Genomic DNA, 17,481 nt, shown 5'->3' with positions numbered 1-17,481 from the left:
GTGTTGACCTGCGGCGCAGCTCCGAACATCTGAGGATGAAAGTGTCTGAAGCTCTAAAGTAGTTCGGATAAAAGCCTCTAATGCGTTCAGGAGAAAATAGGACTCATGGAAATTTGCTGTTCCTTCATTAAATACGTTTTCTGAGCTACAAAGCTGCAAAAACTCTATAAACCTAAACGTGATGTGTATTCTAAAACAGGGTTGGGAGAATATAGTCGAGGATGGAGATGTAGAAAAGTGTTGTTTTAGTTTTTCTGAGTCATAAAGCTGCAGAGACTCAACAAACCTAAATACGTTTGGCTAAACTTGTGCGTTCGGATCTGGGATCAGTCATAAATCCTTTGAGCAGCGGAATGGAAAGGTGCGGGGCTCGCGCCCAGCAGGTGCTGCCCGGCCCTGCCTCGCGTCCTTTGTCCCGCCTGTCCTCGCCTCCTCCCCGGGGACAGACGGTATCTCGAGGTTGCCATGGAGAGAGATGCAGACAGGGCGATAAAGCGCGCACGCATCTCCAGATGCCACGCGCCTCGACTGAGGTCCGGCTTTACGCATGCAAATCAGCGGCGCGTGCCACAATCTACAAGAAACAGTTCAGACAGTGGAGTTGGTCACGAGTCAAATAAAAGTCGTGCACAACTGGAGAGGGGGGAGGGGGGGGGCGCTACAGAGTATTAGTATAGAAAGTTACTGTCTTTGACAAATGTCAACAAAAAGTTTTTATTGGATGTCTCGGGATCTGGAAAACAAGAGCTCTGCAAAAGTCCTCAGAACTTTTTCAGGATCTTTACAAACTTTAAAAAAACATTTATTTATTACTTCAAGTTCAGATATCGAATAATTATAAATCACAGTCCAGGGGTAATCAGATGATAAACACTACAAGTAAGACTATCAATATCATAAAGATCAGATTTGAAGAAGGCCACTTGTATTCATTCCTAAATCACACTGTGTCCTCACGTCCTGAGTTGGTGTCTCTCTGTCTGGAGCCTCTGAGTTAGATATGAACGTCCCTGAGTGAAGACACTACAATGTCCTGTTTGTCCTTTATCTATAACCTGACCTTGGGTTCAGCTCAGAGAGAGAAAGAGAATCTGTGAAACTAGACAGCCACTAGTCTCCTGTACAGATATCATGTGGAATATACATAATATACTGTATAGAGTAACATCTACAGCAATGTGTGAGGATGGTTAAAAATGTGTCTTAATGGTGAATGATCAGGAACTAAAACATCTAGCTCACTTTAAAAGTTAAATAAATGTTTAAAATAATACAAAACTGAGATATTTTGAAGAAATCGAAAGTTTTCGACGGACTCACCGAAGTTTCAGAACTTACAGAGTTGCCATTGAATTAAATCTGTGTGTAGAAAGAAGGAATAATAAGCTATTACTTCAGCCTACTCCCTGTTTTGGTATTTATACATTTATAGATATATATAGATATAAAGACATGAATGTAAAACAGGCTTCTGTAACCTGTAAACATCAGTGTTTATTCCTCCAGCAGTTTGGAGTCAATCTTCACTTCTGATTCATTCAGGCCTTCTAGCACTGCTCCTCCTGTGTGGTTTCATTATTCCTGTACGTTCAAAGACTAATTTAAAGGTCAGAGACTTTCTACATCTGAGCCTTTCAACCGAAGCTGCCCCCGACTTTCTAAGACTTTCTATAGGCACGCGTCCCTGAGGGTGGGGAGGCGGCTGCAGGCCTGTTGTGGCCATTGTGCCGCCACCAGCCAATCGGGGAGTGAGCGTGTGCCGGGTCGGCAGTATAAATGGTGGCCGACTCCAGGAAGCAGCACAAACACCCTTCTCTGAACATCCTGATCACCTCAGCTGAACTGTGAGATATAAACATGGAGTCTCCTGGAAAATCCCTGAAGGAAGCTCTGCTCTGCGCTCAGAGCGAGAACCGAGTCACCGCCGGAGTCTACGAGAGCGCGAAGATCATGACTGAGTAAGTAAACAGGACTGAAACAGGACTTTATATCCATATATATGTTTATATGACTCTAATTGATCTGGATCTGAGAGCCGCAGCTAACAGGAAGTGTCTTCTCTTTGTCCACAGTGACCCGGACAGTGTGTCCTTCTGCGTCCTGGCCACGGACGAGCAGTTCGAGTGTGACATCGCTCTGCAGATCCACTTCACCCTCATCCAGTCCTTCTGCTTCGACAACGACATCAGCATCATCCGAGTGAGCGACGTGCAGCGTCTGGCTGAGCTCGTTGGAGACAAGGCGGAGCAGCTGGAAGACGCTCACTGCGTCCTCATCACGGTATGTACCCAGACCTCCGTCCACTCAGCCTCATCCTTCACTCCTCTGCTCCAGATGTGTGTGTGTGTGAGACACGTGACACTAACCCCTCTTCCTCCCCTTGTGTGAACAGAACCCAGCTGAGGGCTCTTGGGAGGACCCTGCTCTGGAGAAGCTGCACCTGTTCTGTGAGGAGAGCCGGCGTCTGAACGACTGGGTCCCGGAGGTCAGCCTCCCCGCCCGCTGATCGGGGCCCCGGCTCCTCTCTTGCTCAGATGCTGTGAAGCTTCTTATCATGAAATACTCATCCCGATGAGGATGACCCTGTTTCTACTCATCCCTGGATACTCCTGAGGAGGTTTCCCGTCCAGGCAGCACGGCGCCGGCCCCGAGGAGGGGCCCCCGTGAACCGTCGCCTCTTGTCCCGTCCATGCCCAGATGACTCTCATTCTTTATGTGAACGAGGTCGGGCATGCTACAAGAGCGACTAGCGACCCTCATTCTTTGTGCGGATGAGGTTTGGAGAGGAAGGAGAAGCGAGTTCTGCGTCCTGTGGTTCCACAGAGCAAACGTCGCACGTTGACACGCACGCGCAGCAGGAGAAGAAGCGGTGCGGAGGAAGAGGCCTTTTTAAAAAGAGACTTTTTTAAAAGTGTCCTCTTCGCTGAGCAACACGACATCAGTTGCAATCAGCGCAAATGTTTCCCACTTTCCAGAATGGTCTTAATTCTCTAAAGGTTTCACTTTAGAAATTTAACGATGACATGAAAATATTATTAAAAAAAGTCTTTAAAAAAAGGATCTAAAGGTTTTTACTTTAGAAAATTTAACAATGATTTAAAAAAGATAAACATAAAAAATAAGAAGAAAATGTCTTTTCTCTAAAAGTTTCACTTTGGAGATTTAACAATGGCAACAAAAATGAAAAAGTGTTAAAATGAAAACTTGTGTAAATTTGATCTTGAATCTTGAAAACTGAAAGTTAAAACTAAAGATAAACTACTTCCTGAAGGTTTCACTTCAGCTCTGTTGTTTTCACTTTGTCAAATTAAATGACTTGTTCACTGAAAACCTGAATCTGTTGTCGGATGAAAACCTACAAATAAAACATTTGAAGCAAGTTTTGCTCTTCGACTGTTTTTTTAAACCTTTTCTTCTTCTTGCCTGGAGTCCCAAGTGGACTCTTACTTTGACCTTTTGACCTTCTGAGCTCGTTCTCTTTCTCTTCCTGCCTCTGAGCAACGTGCTTTCAGCTCTGATTCTGATTTGAACTCTGAAAACTGGATTTTAAGGATATGTTGACTTTTTGAAGGCGACTGAGAGGTCCTGCTGTACGGAGGTGACCTGACCTCGGTGACCTGCTGCCTGAACTCACTCATCTTTACATCTTTAACAACATATTTCCCCTTATGATCAGAATCTCTTCAGACATTTCCCTTTAGTCGTGCACCTCAGACTTTGGGGAAGTTGTGATTTATGTCTCAGACTGAAAGAAACGAGTCACTCTATTCGATGTCACTTTCCTTCCTCTGTTGTTCTTGTAGCTCAGCCGACCACTTGCAGGCCGTCGCTGCATGTTTAGAGCACATGCATGAGCAGGAGCTTTGTAACCTTCAAGAAGAAAACACATTTCCTCTGTAAGAACGTTTCCTTTAAATGATCAGAAGGTTTATCTTGTGCCGACAGCAGCTGCAGACAGTTTGCTCATTCAGTCAAAGAAGGGCTCCTGCACAAAGTAAAACCAAGTGCAGGGTGTGTCTTAGTATTATGGATGTTCAAAGACCTGCAGTTGCATGCACACAAACCAGGTGACTGCACCATGCACTGTAGCATCATGCTAATGCAACAAAGCCAACATGTCAGTTCCTAAATAACTGCACAGACGTGTACAATCTGCAGCATTTTGGTCAAGTTGTATTTTCTGGTCAGATTCTGATGATGCACAGGAAGTTGTGGTTTTTTTTCCAGACTTATGTGTAACGGTGATTGTGAACGTGAAGTGTTTTTCAGAAAGTCAAGAAGCGTGGAGCTGAAGCTGCAGAGTAAAGAAGTTGATCTCCTGCTCCTGGCACACTCCGGGGTTTTGTGATTCAGAAGCTTTAAGAGGCTTTTGTGTCTGTGGATTCAAACTCTATAGTCACTGTGTGTCGCACGTCCCTGCCATTCATTGTGTAGCCAACAGCTGCTGCACCCCCCCCCCCCGACAGAAAGACACACACAGACACACACACAAACACACACTTTCACCTCCTTTGTAGTTGGATATGATGCTTACGTGTAGATTGCAGCATTTTTACAGAATTAAACATTAAGGCCTCACAGACTGAGGAATGAGAAGAGACACTGATCCAGTCTGTGTGGTTGTGTTCTACTTTCCTTTGTTGCACAAACACACAAACCCTTCGTGTCAGAGGAGAAAGAAAGAAAGAAAGAAAAAGGAAAAGGTAGAAACAGCTGATACCTAATCATCCCTTTAAATCTCCACAGCAACCATCCCTGCACTCGCTCCATCTGCTGAGCAATTTAATGACGAGGAGAAAGGGAGCTGGAGAGAGGAGTGGATGGAGGAGGAGGAGGAGGAGGAGGAGGAGGAGGAGGAGGAGGCCCGGCACAAGCCGGCTGTCATTCATCCATTCACAACCAAATCCTGACTAAGAGCATCATCCCCCCCGCAGCAGAAACACGACCGGAGCTGAAACCTCTTGCATCACGAGCATCAGGAGATCTCTCTCTAGTTGTCAGCTGGAGTCAATCACTCAAACTTTATTTGTGTTGTTCATATTCACAAAGCACAGTTTGCCTCATAGGGCTCAACAACCTGCTGTTCTTAACCCTCCACAAGAGTAAAGAGTTAGACTGTAGCTTAGCTTAGCATAGAGACTGGAAACAGGGGGAAACAGCTAGCAAGAGGCCAGCTGCTGTTTGACCACACTTACTCAAATGCACTGTTCATGTACTTGTGTAAGTACTACGAGTACTACTGAGATACTCCAGTCGTTACCTTTCTTGTGCATATTGCATTTTGCATTAGCGTCACGTTACTTTCTGAAACAGGATCAAACTGCAGCTCGGTCCATGAAGGTCATGAAGGCTTCAGATACTCACAAACAGAAAAGTACAAATACTCTGTTCCTTATTAAAAATACACTCTTCATATTCTTCTGTGTCTGAACTCTGTCACCCTGAACCCTGATGGCCTCGACCTCAACCTGCTCATAGAGCTCGGTCGCTGCAGCACATGCTGCTTCTCAAGTGTCCTTTCAGAGTAAAAGCCTCCTGCTCCTCCTCTTCCTCCTCCTCCTCCTCCTCCCCTCCTCCTCCTCCCCCTCCTCTTCCTCCTCCTCCTCCTCACAAAGTCTTTTCTGTGGGGCGCAGAGCTGCAGCAGATGGTGATGATGGGCTGCAGGCAGAGAGTGTGTGTGTGTGTGTGTGTGTGTGTGTATGTGTGTGTGTGTGTGTGTGTGTGTGTGTGTGTGTATGTGTGTGTGTGTGTGTGTGAGGATGACTTTTTAGTTTGTTGTTGTTTTGGTTTAGCAGGTTGCCTTGGAAACAGGCATCATGCAGCCTCCTCGGTCTAAATTCATTTATTTTTATTTGTTTGTTTACAGATGAATTTATCTTTAAATTACACATTTGATCAAACTATCAATAAATGACACAATCAGTAAGTTAATAGAATTCTCAGAGTCTCAGATTAACGAGTAGGAAACCAAAGTGAAACATTCATTCATTCAAACTGAGTTTTATAAATTAATATCTGATGAATCTCTTGAATGATTTGTCATTTTTTGGCGGAAATTATTGTCAGAACAGTTTTTAAAGATGAATCCGAGCTGAAGAGTTTCAGACGTTAACCTCCGAGTCGCTGTCTGATAACTATGCTAATATACTTTTTTAACTATACCAATATCGTCCTCCATAATTAACATAAGCCTGCTGTTGTTATTCTGCAGGTCAGCACACACACACACACACACACACACACACACACACACACACACACACACACACACACACACACACACACACACACGTCCATTCCCTCAGTCATCAGCTGTTGATGTTAATTCCTGTCTCAGTCAGACCTGATTCAGCTCCTGATGAATCTAATCATTAGTCAAACTAACGAACCTGAAGCTGCTGCTCTCTCATTGGTCGACGGAACTTTAAACTAAACGACTCTTTACACATTCAAACACATTTTTTCTTTTCTCAGTTGCATCAGACGTTTGTTTATTTACGAGATGATGAGTCGTCAGTGTGAAGTGAAAGGGCCTCAGATTCTATCTGGACTGTAAATAAATAAATAGTGTGATGATCAGGTACTTTCATCTGTTTACGCTCAGAGCTGCAGCTTGTCCGGACAAAGCAGACTCAGAATAGACAACTCACACACAGACACACACACACACACATGCAGACACAGACACACACTTGCACCCATGGCCAGCTGTTGCCAAAACACTGGCCTGCCTCCCCATTCAGAGCCGGGGCCCTCAAGGGGCTCGTTCAGACACTGCAACAACACTGAGTGTGTGTTTGTGTTTGTGTTGTGATATCCAAACTAGAGAAACTCTAAACTTAAGCATACAAGTTATTCTTGGAACCTGTTGCTTGACAGAAGAAAAATAAATAAAACTCATGATGTTATGTCCACTCACAAACTTTCTACTGGAGCTTTCATCTGCACGTGGAAGTTAAACACAATCATCTCTCAGGACTTTGGGCTCTGGACGAGTTTCACATGATATTTTTTTGCAGATTATCGTCGTTTTAGTCGCCAAACAAAACCACAACAACCTCCATGTGAGCTGCAGAAGCAGATCAGATGGCTAAATGTGCTTGTACTGCACCCCCCACCCACACTCCCCGATCACCCTCACCAATAACAGAACCCAGACAAAAGCTACAGCCAGCACTTCTACACCCTCATCAATGGGCACAAAGAGCAGAAGAACCAGAGGAGGGGCCGGCACAAAGGTGAACGGGGACCCCGGCCCTCTCCGCTCCTTTGTGCAGAAGAATGGCGAGGTCCAGGAGCAGCTGCTGCGGCTGCACGGGACATTTGAGACGGCCCCTTTCACCACTAACACAAAGTCTGGAGCTGTGAGTGTGCAGGGCTGGGGGGGGGGGTGTGATGTATACAAAACGAAAGGCACACTTTGCCAGATCCAAGTGGAGCTGACTCCCCGTCCACCCTGCAGATCAGCTGCAGCAGCAGGGGAGGCCGGAGGAGAGAGGAGGAGCAGGTCGGGGGGGTCGGGGGGGTTTAAAGTGAAGGAGGAAACCTTTAAAGTGAACGTGAGTCACATCAATCAGGACACAAAGGAAACCCGGAGCTCTGCCATATGGAGCCGGCTCGTCAGCTGCTCAGGAATCACTCACAGAGATCATCCAGGGAGCAGCTCTACCCGGAGACAGCTCAGCGCCGGCCTGTGATTGGCTGCAGAGGTTGGAGTCATTAACACAGTTCCTCAATTAGCCGGACAGGAAGGAGGGCGCGGCGTGTTCCAGTGCTTCAGGACGATCACAGGGCGTCGGATTGATTCGAGCTGGTGGAGAACAACAACATGCCGGAGGAGGAAGTCGCGTTCAAAGTGAATTTGTTGAATTATGTCAGGCAGGAAATCGCTTTGTGAGACATTAATTAAAACTTTCTTTATAATCCAATGACTTTTCTTTTTTAATAAAGAATTGGAATTGGACTTTGCGCTCGACCGGTTTCTCTTCAACCGATCACAAGACTCAATCAATGATGGAATGGAACAAATCAATGAGATAAATCAATACAGGATTGAGATCAAACTCCAAGATCAAAGGTCATGTTCCTTCATTTCAAAATAAAAGGAGAAACTTTAGATCCTGTTTGCAAACTGATGTTCTTCTTCTCAAATACTCTGCATAGATAAAACTTCAAACATGATTCATCAAAAGTACAAAACTAAACTTCTCTCCAGGTTTCAGTGTAGATATATTACAATATATATACAATTAATTCTAAGCTCAATAGTTTATATTGATTACAGATGATTTTCAAATGTCCCTTCGATGCTCTTCATCGTGTGTAAGGCTCTTCATCATACAATGCATTCATATTAAAGATTAATAAGAATCAAAATTACCCTGCAATTAATAATGTGATTTTGAAAAGAGGAAGTAACATTTCTAAATAATGAGCCGAGGGTTGGAATATTGTTTCAATAATTTCCAGTCTCCATATGGACGAGAGGTGCAAAGATAATAATGTGTTATTATTGTTTAAGGTGTATTAATATATATATATAGAGGAATATTAATGTACACAGGAGTAAATACTAAAGTACAAAATAATACAAATCCTCTGAGTCAATGAAACTTTCAACAGACTTTCATTTGCATTTGTATCCATTTATGACAAATAGATATCACTATAAATATGATTAACAAATACATACAGTTATCTAGATATACATTAAATAGATTTATTTTATTGATTGCTATTTGATTTTATATTTCAACACCTGTTAGATTTGTTTTATGAACCACTGTTAAATAAACGCTCCAGTCCTCTTACGCCATCTAGCGGTGTCACGATGGAACTGCAGGTTCTCATCTTCCTCTCAGGAGTCATCGCTCTGCTTCACTGAGGCTGAAGAGAACAGCACGACACCCCCACCTAGTGGTCACAAACCGCTCCTGCATCATATGGATTTGTTGTGATCTTTTATTTTTAAATCATATTTTGAGTGTTGTTTAAAGACATCTGGTGGAGAGAGTGAAAACAGACGAGTGGAGGCGGATGGATGATGGATAGATGGATAATCTAGAAGATTAAATAGATAATGGAGGGATGGATACTTTATTGATCCTGAGTGAAATTTAAAAGTTGATGGACAGCCCAGTTACAGATCAGGTGTCCACATGTCTCCGGCCGTGTGTCTTCAGCTCCTCTTTGTCCTCAGCAGCGTCTCCCTCTGGAGTCTGTGTGTCTCTCTTGCTGCCGGAGGCTTCGTGTCCTGCAGCCCACTGATACCCAGAGTCAGTGGAGCGCACCAATCCAATTTGCTGTGTGGGAGTATTAGAGTAAAGTCGACTCCTGTGTTAATTTCTTTCTGAAATGACTTCCTGTCTGTTGTTTGTGCACCCGGGGACGGAGATGGGGGGGAAACAGAGGGAAATAGAGGTGAAGAACACAAGAGACTGAATCAGAAGAAAATAGATACAAATCTGGAGGAAATAGAATAAGAGATGAAGAGAAACACTAAGATGGTTACAGGTCAAATTATGGATTCAGCAATATTATTTTAAAACAGTTGTGTCTTTGTGATGCCTCAGAGCTTGTAGGACAAAGTCTGGTACATAATTATTGTTCATATTATAACAAAATGAAAAGTATGAGTTGACTTGAAGGGCAGGCATTAGATATCATACCTCATAAGTCTCTTAAACACACTCATACACCCTCATGGTAAATAGATGATAATGTAGAAAGTTGTTTCTCTTGTTTCTGGTTGTCCGTCCCACTGTCTTGACTTATTGGGACATTTGAATAGAACAGAGTCAAAGTTAAAGTCTTTAGAGACACAGATTCTTAAACAGAAGCGTAAACATATTTAAAACCAGCAGGTTAAAGACCATGAAGTCTGTTGTGACCGGTGCAGCGGCTCCAATGCTCCGGTAGATGCTCCTCTTGTTTTTTAAAAGAGCCTCATCTTATTGACACGTGGTGAACATACGACCTCTGAGCGGCTTCACGTGGCGAGCAGCTGCATTTCCCAGAGCCGTGTTTTTCCTCCGCTAACAAACCATGAAAGTCACCTGCTGGATTTACGAGTGTTTGCAGGATGGCGGTGATCCGCGGGCGTGACGGACACATCATCGACAGCGGCTCGGTCGAGCTCCTGAAACAATTTCCCCACGGCTCATTTTTTTACCTGCCACGCAGTCGTCATCATTTGGCCCCGTAATTCCCCCCGAATTCACGCATAATCAAACAAATTAGCCTTTAGCTAATTTCCTACGACTCAATTACGATGCAGGGCTGGCGTGAGCGACAGTCGTAATTAAAGTCTTAACACTGGCAGAGACGTTACCGGGGAATAATGTGGTAATGGATCCGAACGGTTTCATCTGCTGCCGAGTTTACAGGAGTAAATAAACTCTGTTGAAGGTCGGAGCTGTATCATTATGGATCATAATTTACTAAATAAACACCAGTTGTATTGAAGAAGACTTGAAACTAGAGATATAGACAAACTTATTTAGTTTATTGACCTTATAAATTGAGAAGTTGAGTCATTTTCTCATAGAGTTTGATAGAAACAACCAGTGGAGTCGCCCCCTGCTGGTCATGTGAGAGAATACAGGTTTCAGGCACTTCCACATTGGCTTCACTTTCCACACCTGGAGACTGGAAGGCCATTTTTATTTACAGTTTATAGTTTGTTTGTCTTTAACTGTGTCAACAATTTCTGCATTTTGCTTCCATAATTATTATTATTCTATAATCTATTACAAACTTGTTTTTGGGGCCAGAGACCGAAAGATTTGTTGAGCTGCTCCAGGATCAGACGACAGACACAAATAGGATGTATAATAAAACCAGTTAATGTGCATCCTCTCTTTTCCCATAAAAACATACATTTACGACTGTAACTTTTCCATTTGACTCATTATTAATGCTCTTTGGAGCCATTTACACATAATGACGATAATAACTTCTGGTTATTTTCACAAACTCTTGCATCCTGGTTTTCATTTTCCATACGGGACGGTAATAAAAAAACAGAACCAAACCGCATCACGTAATAAAGACGGACAAGTCGACAGCAAACATGTGAAAGAAGAAAAGATTAAGTGTCTGAAAAACACAAACTGGGACAAAGGCAGGTCAACGAGGGCGGATTGGATCGGTTGCGTTCACATTTCATAATTTGTGTGTTTCGAAAAACATCTCTGGAGGATTCCTGTGGGAGGAGGGAGCAGAGGAGGAAACTGTTCCTCTGGCAAACACGTTGATTAATAATCTCTGCTTATTACAAGCAGGAGGATCTTTTTCACGTCCGCTCTTGTTCCAAAAAGAGATATTTGGCTTCTGATATCGGCCGTTGGAGCCGTGAGCGGCGGCCGGGGATGGAATCCTGGTCGTATCTCAGAGGATGGAAGGAGACCAGGAGTTTTGTGTTGACAGAATAATGAGACATTAACGGAGCTGGACGTCAGGAGTCTGTGGGGAAGGATTCTTCTTTATATCAGGATGGATTGATTGTGTTTTGGAAATAGATCGTACACCCCCTCCCCCCCCCCCCCCCCACACGGGCTCGTCATCGCTGAGGTCAGAGGTCAGGATGCAACGCTTGGCTCGTCACTGTGGGAGGAATTTTCTAACTTGTGAAAAGCTGCACTGAGCTTCAGACACTGAGATCTTCCACAGGGCCTGGAAGTGGGAAGGCAAACGTCCGAGTCAGCAGCTCCAGATGTTTTCTTGAATGTCTCCTAACGGCCACAACCAAGGAAAATGTCCTATAGAGCAAACGTGAGGATACAGCAGGTATACACATAGGGGGGGGGGGGGGTGGGGGGGTGGAATCGTACACGTCAAAGACACCGATTAAGACGTCATCTAGGAAAGACGACTAGATTCGAGAGCTTTTGACGATAACCATCCCCTACTGGCGAAAGGGGGGAACTACAAAAAAAAAATTGTTTAACTTTCAAAGTTTTAGTTTAACGTCTAAACAACAACGCTAATCTACAGCAGAATTATTACTTCATGTCCCGCCTCCTGCTGCCCCCACCCAGGCTCCGCCCCTCGACCTGACCCGAAACAATCTCCTCCTGCATTAGCCACGTCCTCTCGTTGTGTATTAGATCTTTGTCAACAATCACAAACAACAACAGAAGGGGCGGGTCTATCAGGTTCTGCTTCCTCCTCGTGTCAGAGAGCGGCTGAGCGGCGAGACAGATGAATCCAGAGCGACTGTGGAGTAATTGCATATTTTAAGGCCCTCGGATGAATTATCCAGAGCTGATCTGTCATCAGGCATTGAGGAATGTTGCTCTGGTATTTGCACAGCTGCAGGGGGTCATAAATTATTACAGAGGACATTCGCACATTAGTTCAAGTCTTTCATCACATGTTCTCCAACAAGGTAGTGTCCTCCTCCTCCTCCTCCTCCTCCTCCTCCTCCTCCTCCTTCTCCTCCTCCTCCTCCTCCTCCTTGCATGTCGTCGAGGAGGAACCCTCTCATATCCTTCCTCAATATTCTACTCTCTGTGTTTGATGAAGTTTAGAAATGTTCTTCTGGGACGTTTTCAGATCCGCCCGTCGTCCGTTTCAAAGAACAACACTGATCCTGAGTCAGTGAATCCCGTCACTGGTGCTTCAACTAGTTTCCCAGACGTTCAGCCTCTTGTGGTCGAGTTTCTCAGAAGAGAAAAGGTGGAATTAAGTTTTCACCTCTTGTTTTATTGCAATAATAAGTTTTACGGAAAAGGTCTCATTTGCGGTGACATTCCTTCAACGGGAGCCTGTGAAGATTTATCACTTTGTGTTTTACAAACATATTAAAACTGCCTCATTTAATCTCGACCACAAAGCTCGTCAGCGATGACACATCTAAAGTGTGTGTGTGTGTGTGTGTGTGTGTGTGTTTCCTTCACACTGACCACGACCTGCCGGGCAGAAAAACCCAGTTGTTATTTTGTGTTTTTGTTAATTGTCTCACAAGTTGGTGAAAAGTCGTCTTGTCTTGTGTTTCCGCTGATTTAGGCGTCTTGAAAAAAACACGTTTAGCTTCAAAGTTTAGCTGCTAAATAAACGTTTGTGCATCTTCACAGTTGTTGTTGTTTCTGATATTAGTGAGTCAGGTTGTGTGTCTCTCATTTCAGTGATCTGAATTCCAGATGTGAGGATGAATCTCTTCGTGCAGATCTGGAAACTCTCAGCATCAATCTGAGCCGACGTGTCGACACTAAAATCAACGCGACACAGTGAATGTGTGTGTTTACGAGGATGTGCATGAGCTGATGTGTGTGTGTGTGTGTGTGATGCGTTTAATGTCTCTCTTAACGACTCCTCGTTCTCGCTGTGAGGAGGATATGGATCACCGCCGCTGCCGCTGCTCAGTGTCTGATAACTCTGTCCAATTAGAAGACAGAAGCTGCTGGTGAGGGTGACAAATACCACAATTACCCAAAGTACCCGGCGCTGCTGCTCATTCCTTATTAGAGAATCAATCAGGACCGGGAGCACCAGGGGGCCCCGGGGATCCAGAGACGTGTGGACGGATGGTTAATCTCTGAAAGGGTTAAAAACACTTGTTGCTGTTCTGTAAAGAAAAGTAAATAAAGGGGAGGAGTTTTGATTTACCATCTTTTCATGGTCATATTCAAGGAAGTTTAAAGACTAGAACAGTCAAGCGTCAAATGTACTTTTATAAAAACAGCAACTGATCTGGATATATTTATATTTAAGATATATAAGAGCTTAAACTCCTCCCCTCCCTCAGCTACTTGGTTCCGCCTCTCGCTCCATCACTTCTGTGATCGTGGCCATTACTGCCGAGTCATCAGACACAATGTCATCATCACCTTTAATTATGATCCCTATCATCAGCATCAGCGGCTGATTTGATTTGCGGCTCGACTCGGAGAAACTGTCTGAGGCTCATTACGCTCGAGGAAGTTGAGCTCACTGACGTTCAGTCATTTTAAATCACTCTCAGTGGACAGTGTCCTCATCGGCAGCACGTTTAGCCTCAGTCAGTCAATGGGGCTTTTTAAATACACCCAAAGTATTCAAGGTAAAAGTACTTTACAATCTGCTGCATCATCGTGGCTCGGCTCCGAGTCTCAGTGACGACCTGTCCTGTGTTTTAATCTCTACAAACAGACTCTTCATGTCATTTTCAAAAGAGGAAGATCACGCTGACCTCAGCTGTCGGCTTGTTAGTTTGTCCTCCTCCGTGTGCAGAGAGATAATGATAGACATGAGCCAAAATGTCACCGGGACCTTAAACACAGAGAAACACTCGACTCGTGCTGTAAAAGAAACAGAAGATGGAGACTGATCTGTTGTTTATGATGCTGCTGCTGCAGGAGGCGGGGTCTAATGTAACCTGCTCGTTCTGATTGGCTCATTGAACCAATTCCCCCCCTAGATTACTTTTAAAGATATATTATTACTAAACGATCATGTAACGCAGTGCTTTGTACAGATGTAGCAAAGTAAAAGCACCTGAAAGTAAAGAGCAGATACATGAAAGATGTACCACGGTGCAGTAATTCTTTAATGTCACTTTTTTAACTTTGTGAGATGTGGGTTTTTACATTTCCTTTCATTTCCCGGGGAATAATTTATGGATCCTGATGAAAAATCTGGCATATTTAGGGGCTAATATCTATGAGTGAGTGAAATTTGGTGCAGCTGGATTGAATTAAAGTGACTGTTGGGCCTTTGTGGAGGAATGAGCCGAGTGTATGAGCTTCTTATATAACAGTAGAAAACCATCATTCTTGATTGATATATATATAAAAGTTTGCCATATTCGTCTCTAACCGGAATTTTTTCTCTTGCAAGTAGTAAAACCAGCTGGAAAATCCGTTTAATCTAATATTCATGATTAGCAGCAGATATATCATAATGTGCAGCCGTGGTTTTCTACCTCAGGCTCAGTCGTGTCTGTTTATGAAGAATAAAAGTTGATCTTCTCTGTTTTTCATTTCCCAAAGTTCTAAAGTTAGACTAAAGTTATTCTCATCTCTTTCCACCCGTCATCCTCAGACTGTTTATGGGCCTTTAATCATGTTTATTATGTCTGGACTTAACAGAAAACATGTTTTCTCATCAGCTGACACACTTCACTGCCGTTTGCATGGACACATTATTTTCCTCTCTGGAATTCCTCCCCCCCCGGCGACCTGGAGCGTCTCCTCCAGAGTCTTCGAGATGACCCGACACCCGATCCCGTCCAGGAACCGCCGGGACTCTTCCTCCCAGCCAAGACGCACGCCCGGTTTAATGAAGAAATAACGGTTTGGCCCCGGTGCGCTGGATCACAGGCGGACATGTTTTGAGTTAGTTCACGGCAGGAAGAGGCGACACAGATACTGCTGAGGGGGAATACGATGAGAGCAAGGAGGGAGAAGATCACAGCGGGTTCGGTGGAGCCGCCGCTCGTATCAGGACAAAAGGGACGGACGTGTATTTGATGTGGAATCAAACCGAGACGACCAGTATCAGTTGAAATGAGGCAGGATGATCGCTGACTGATGACTTACAGACCTTCACGTTACAGACACGACTTATCCCGATATACATTTCATGCTAACGTGTTATTGTCTCTGCTCAGTGAAAACCATGTGTTTCAATCATTTCATTAGTTTAAATTCTGTTCATATGTTTCTCACTCAAACTTTAATAACTCGTGTTTATTTGGCTTCAACTTTCAAACCCACAGGAGCATTTACGAAATATTATTTTGTTCTTATCTAATAATGTGTTATTTAATTAAAGCTTTACGTCTGCTAGAGATGAAACAGATTTCAGATTCTGTATTTTGGGTTTATGGTGAACAAAATTATCACGTTTTGCTATTGTTGGGTGTGGAATTTGGAATATTGCAGCCAGGCCAGTTTATTTGTATACATGTGTGTATATAGTTAATAAAAGTGGGCCCAGAACCGAACCTTGTGGGACCCCTTGAGTTCCAGTACCTCTGAGGTCGGTGTTGAACATGAACGCTTTAAATGAGCAACGTTCATGAACCTGATCATCTTTTTGGGGAACAATAAACTGAACGGGTCACGTTTTACAGCATCGTAAAAAGAAAAGTTTTGATAGACGCCCAATTTTTTTTAAAACATTTTGTCTTTTGAAATCATGCAGCTGTAGCTGAACCCTCTATCAGTCCATTTCACAACATCCGAACATCATCTGTGCCACATTTTAATCTAATAAAGCGAAGCAGAGCAAAGTCAGAGAGGTCACCAGTAAACTGAGAGAAGAAGTTCACCACTAGGGGGCGGTAATGCACCTTGGAGTTGTTTCATGGGGACATACAGATATTGGATTAGTTGCTTTACGAGAGTTATGGACAAACAACGAAACTTATCGTGATAAAACATCAGCGTCAAGACATAACTTCAATCTGTTGCTTATTGATGTGAACTTTATTTATGAAGATATGAGCGAGACTCTTATTCTAGATGATGAACTATGAATCTGAACTTCATCGGAATCTTTAAATACTAAACTTTGAGTCTAGCTCTCGCTCAGCCGGAGTGATTATATAAAACAAATGTAATATTTCTTAGATAACATAACTCAGCTTCCAGCTTCAACACTGTCTGGTCTCAGATTTTCCATCTTTTCATCTCGGAGCCGTTTCTCCTTTTCAGACCTGCGGTCGGGCGCTGACGTGTTCAGACGTCCACACGCTGGATGGATGTTTGTGTTTTGGAGCAGAAGTTTTAAGGTGCTCACAGAAAATATATAGTTTGGTCGAGGAGGTTCGTTTGAGAGCGGCGGCCCCCGGGGGCCCTCTCACTCAACTGGCCCCACGCCTGGTGTCGTGACCCGGCTGCGACCCTCATCACTTCTCACTTCCCGCTCCGCATTTTCCCACCGACATCATGACGCACCGCTGATGGTCTCCGAGGCCGTTTGGATGTGACCGCTGCCACCTCGTTTAATCTAAAGTCAACAAGAAGCCGAAGGTCAGAGTCCTTTCAAAGATGTTTCCCTACTTGTCCTTTTCAAAATAAACTCTTCCCCGCTGTTTTATGGATACACTGAGGGGGAGTAAAATGGAAGGTTTGTTCTCAGATAGAAACGAGCTGGAGCTGAGGCTTTGTTTGAACTGCAGGTGAAGTGTGTTTACAGGTTAGAGCAGAGGTTCCTGCTGGAGTGACGGCCTTGTCAAATAAACATCACGCTAAGTGTTAGCTTGTTCCTTCATTTCCCCACAAAGAGTCAAACTAGCACGGCCGTGTTTTACGCTACCGGTGTTCACCTCTCCAGAGAGATTGTTGAACAGGATTTTAATGATTCCACTGAAAGAAAGAAAAACCTCTTGTTCAAATGAAGCATTGTATAATCTGAGCGCCTGAGAAATCTCATCATTAACCATAAAGCAGCTCGAGAGAAAAGCTCGAGAGATTCACGTCACATTTCCCCAGGTCGGCATTTAAGGAAATCATACGTTTGTGAGTAATGTGCTTTCTCCACAGGGTTTATCACCC

General features: G+C 43.9%; 1 protein-coding gene across 1 annotated transcript; it reads left to right on the top strand.

Moving 5' to 3' along the window:
- Positions 1 to 1,857: 1,857 nt before the first annotated feature.
- On the top strand, positions 1,858 to 3,098 carry LOC128425097 (growth arrest and DNA damage-inducible protein GADD45 gamma-like). The gene is made up of 3 exons (XM_053411599.1): positions 1,858 to 1,958; positions 2,073 to 2,280; positions 2,393 to 3,098. The coding sequence occupies exons 1-3, from the start codon at positions 1,858 to 1,860 to the stop codon at positions 2,504 to 2,506; spliced, it is 423 nt and encodes a 140-aa protein (XP_053267574.1). The 3' UTR covers positions 2,507 to 3,098.
- The last annotated feature ends 14,383 nt before the right edge of the window (positions 3,099 to 17,481 follow it).

The sequence above is a fragment of the Pleuronectes platessa genome, chromosome 19 (assembly GCF_947347685.1).
Source record: "Pleuronectes platessa chromosome 19, fPlePla1.1, whole genome shotgun sequence".
Classification (NCBI taxonomy): Eukaryota; Metazoa; Chordata; class Actinopteri; order Pleuronectiformes; family Pleuronectidae; genus Pleuronectes; species Pleuronectes platessa.
The sequence above is the reverse complement of the archived record's forward strand: the minus strand, read 5'-3'. Positions and strand labels throughout refer to the sequence as shown.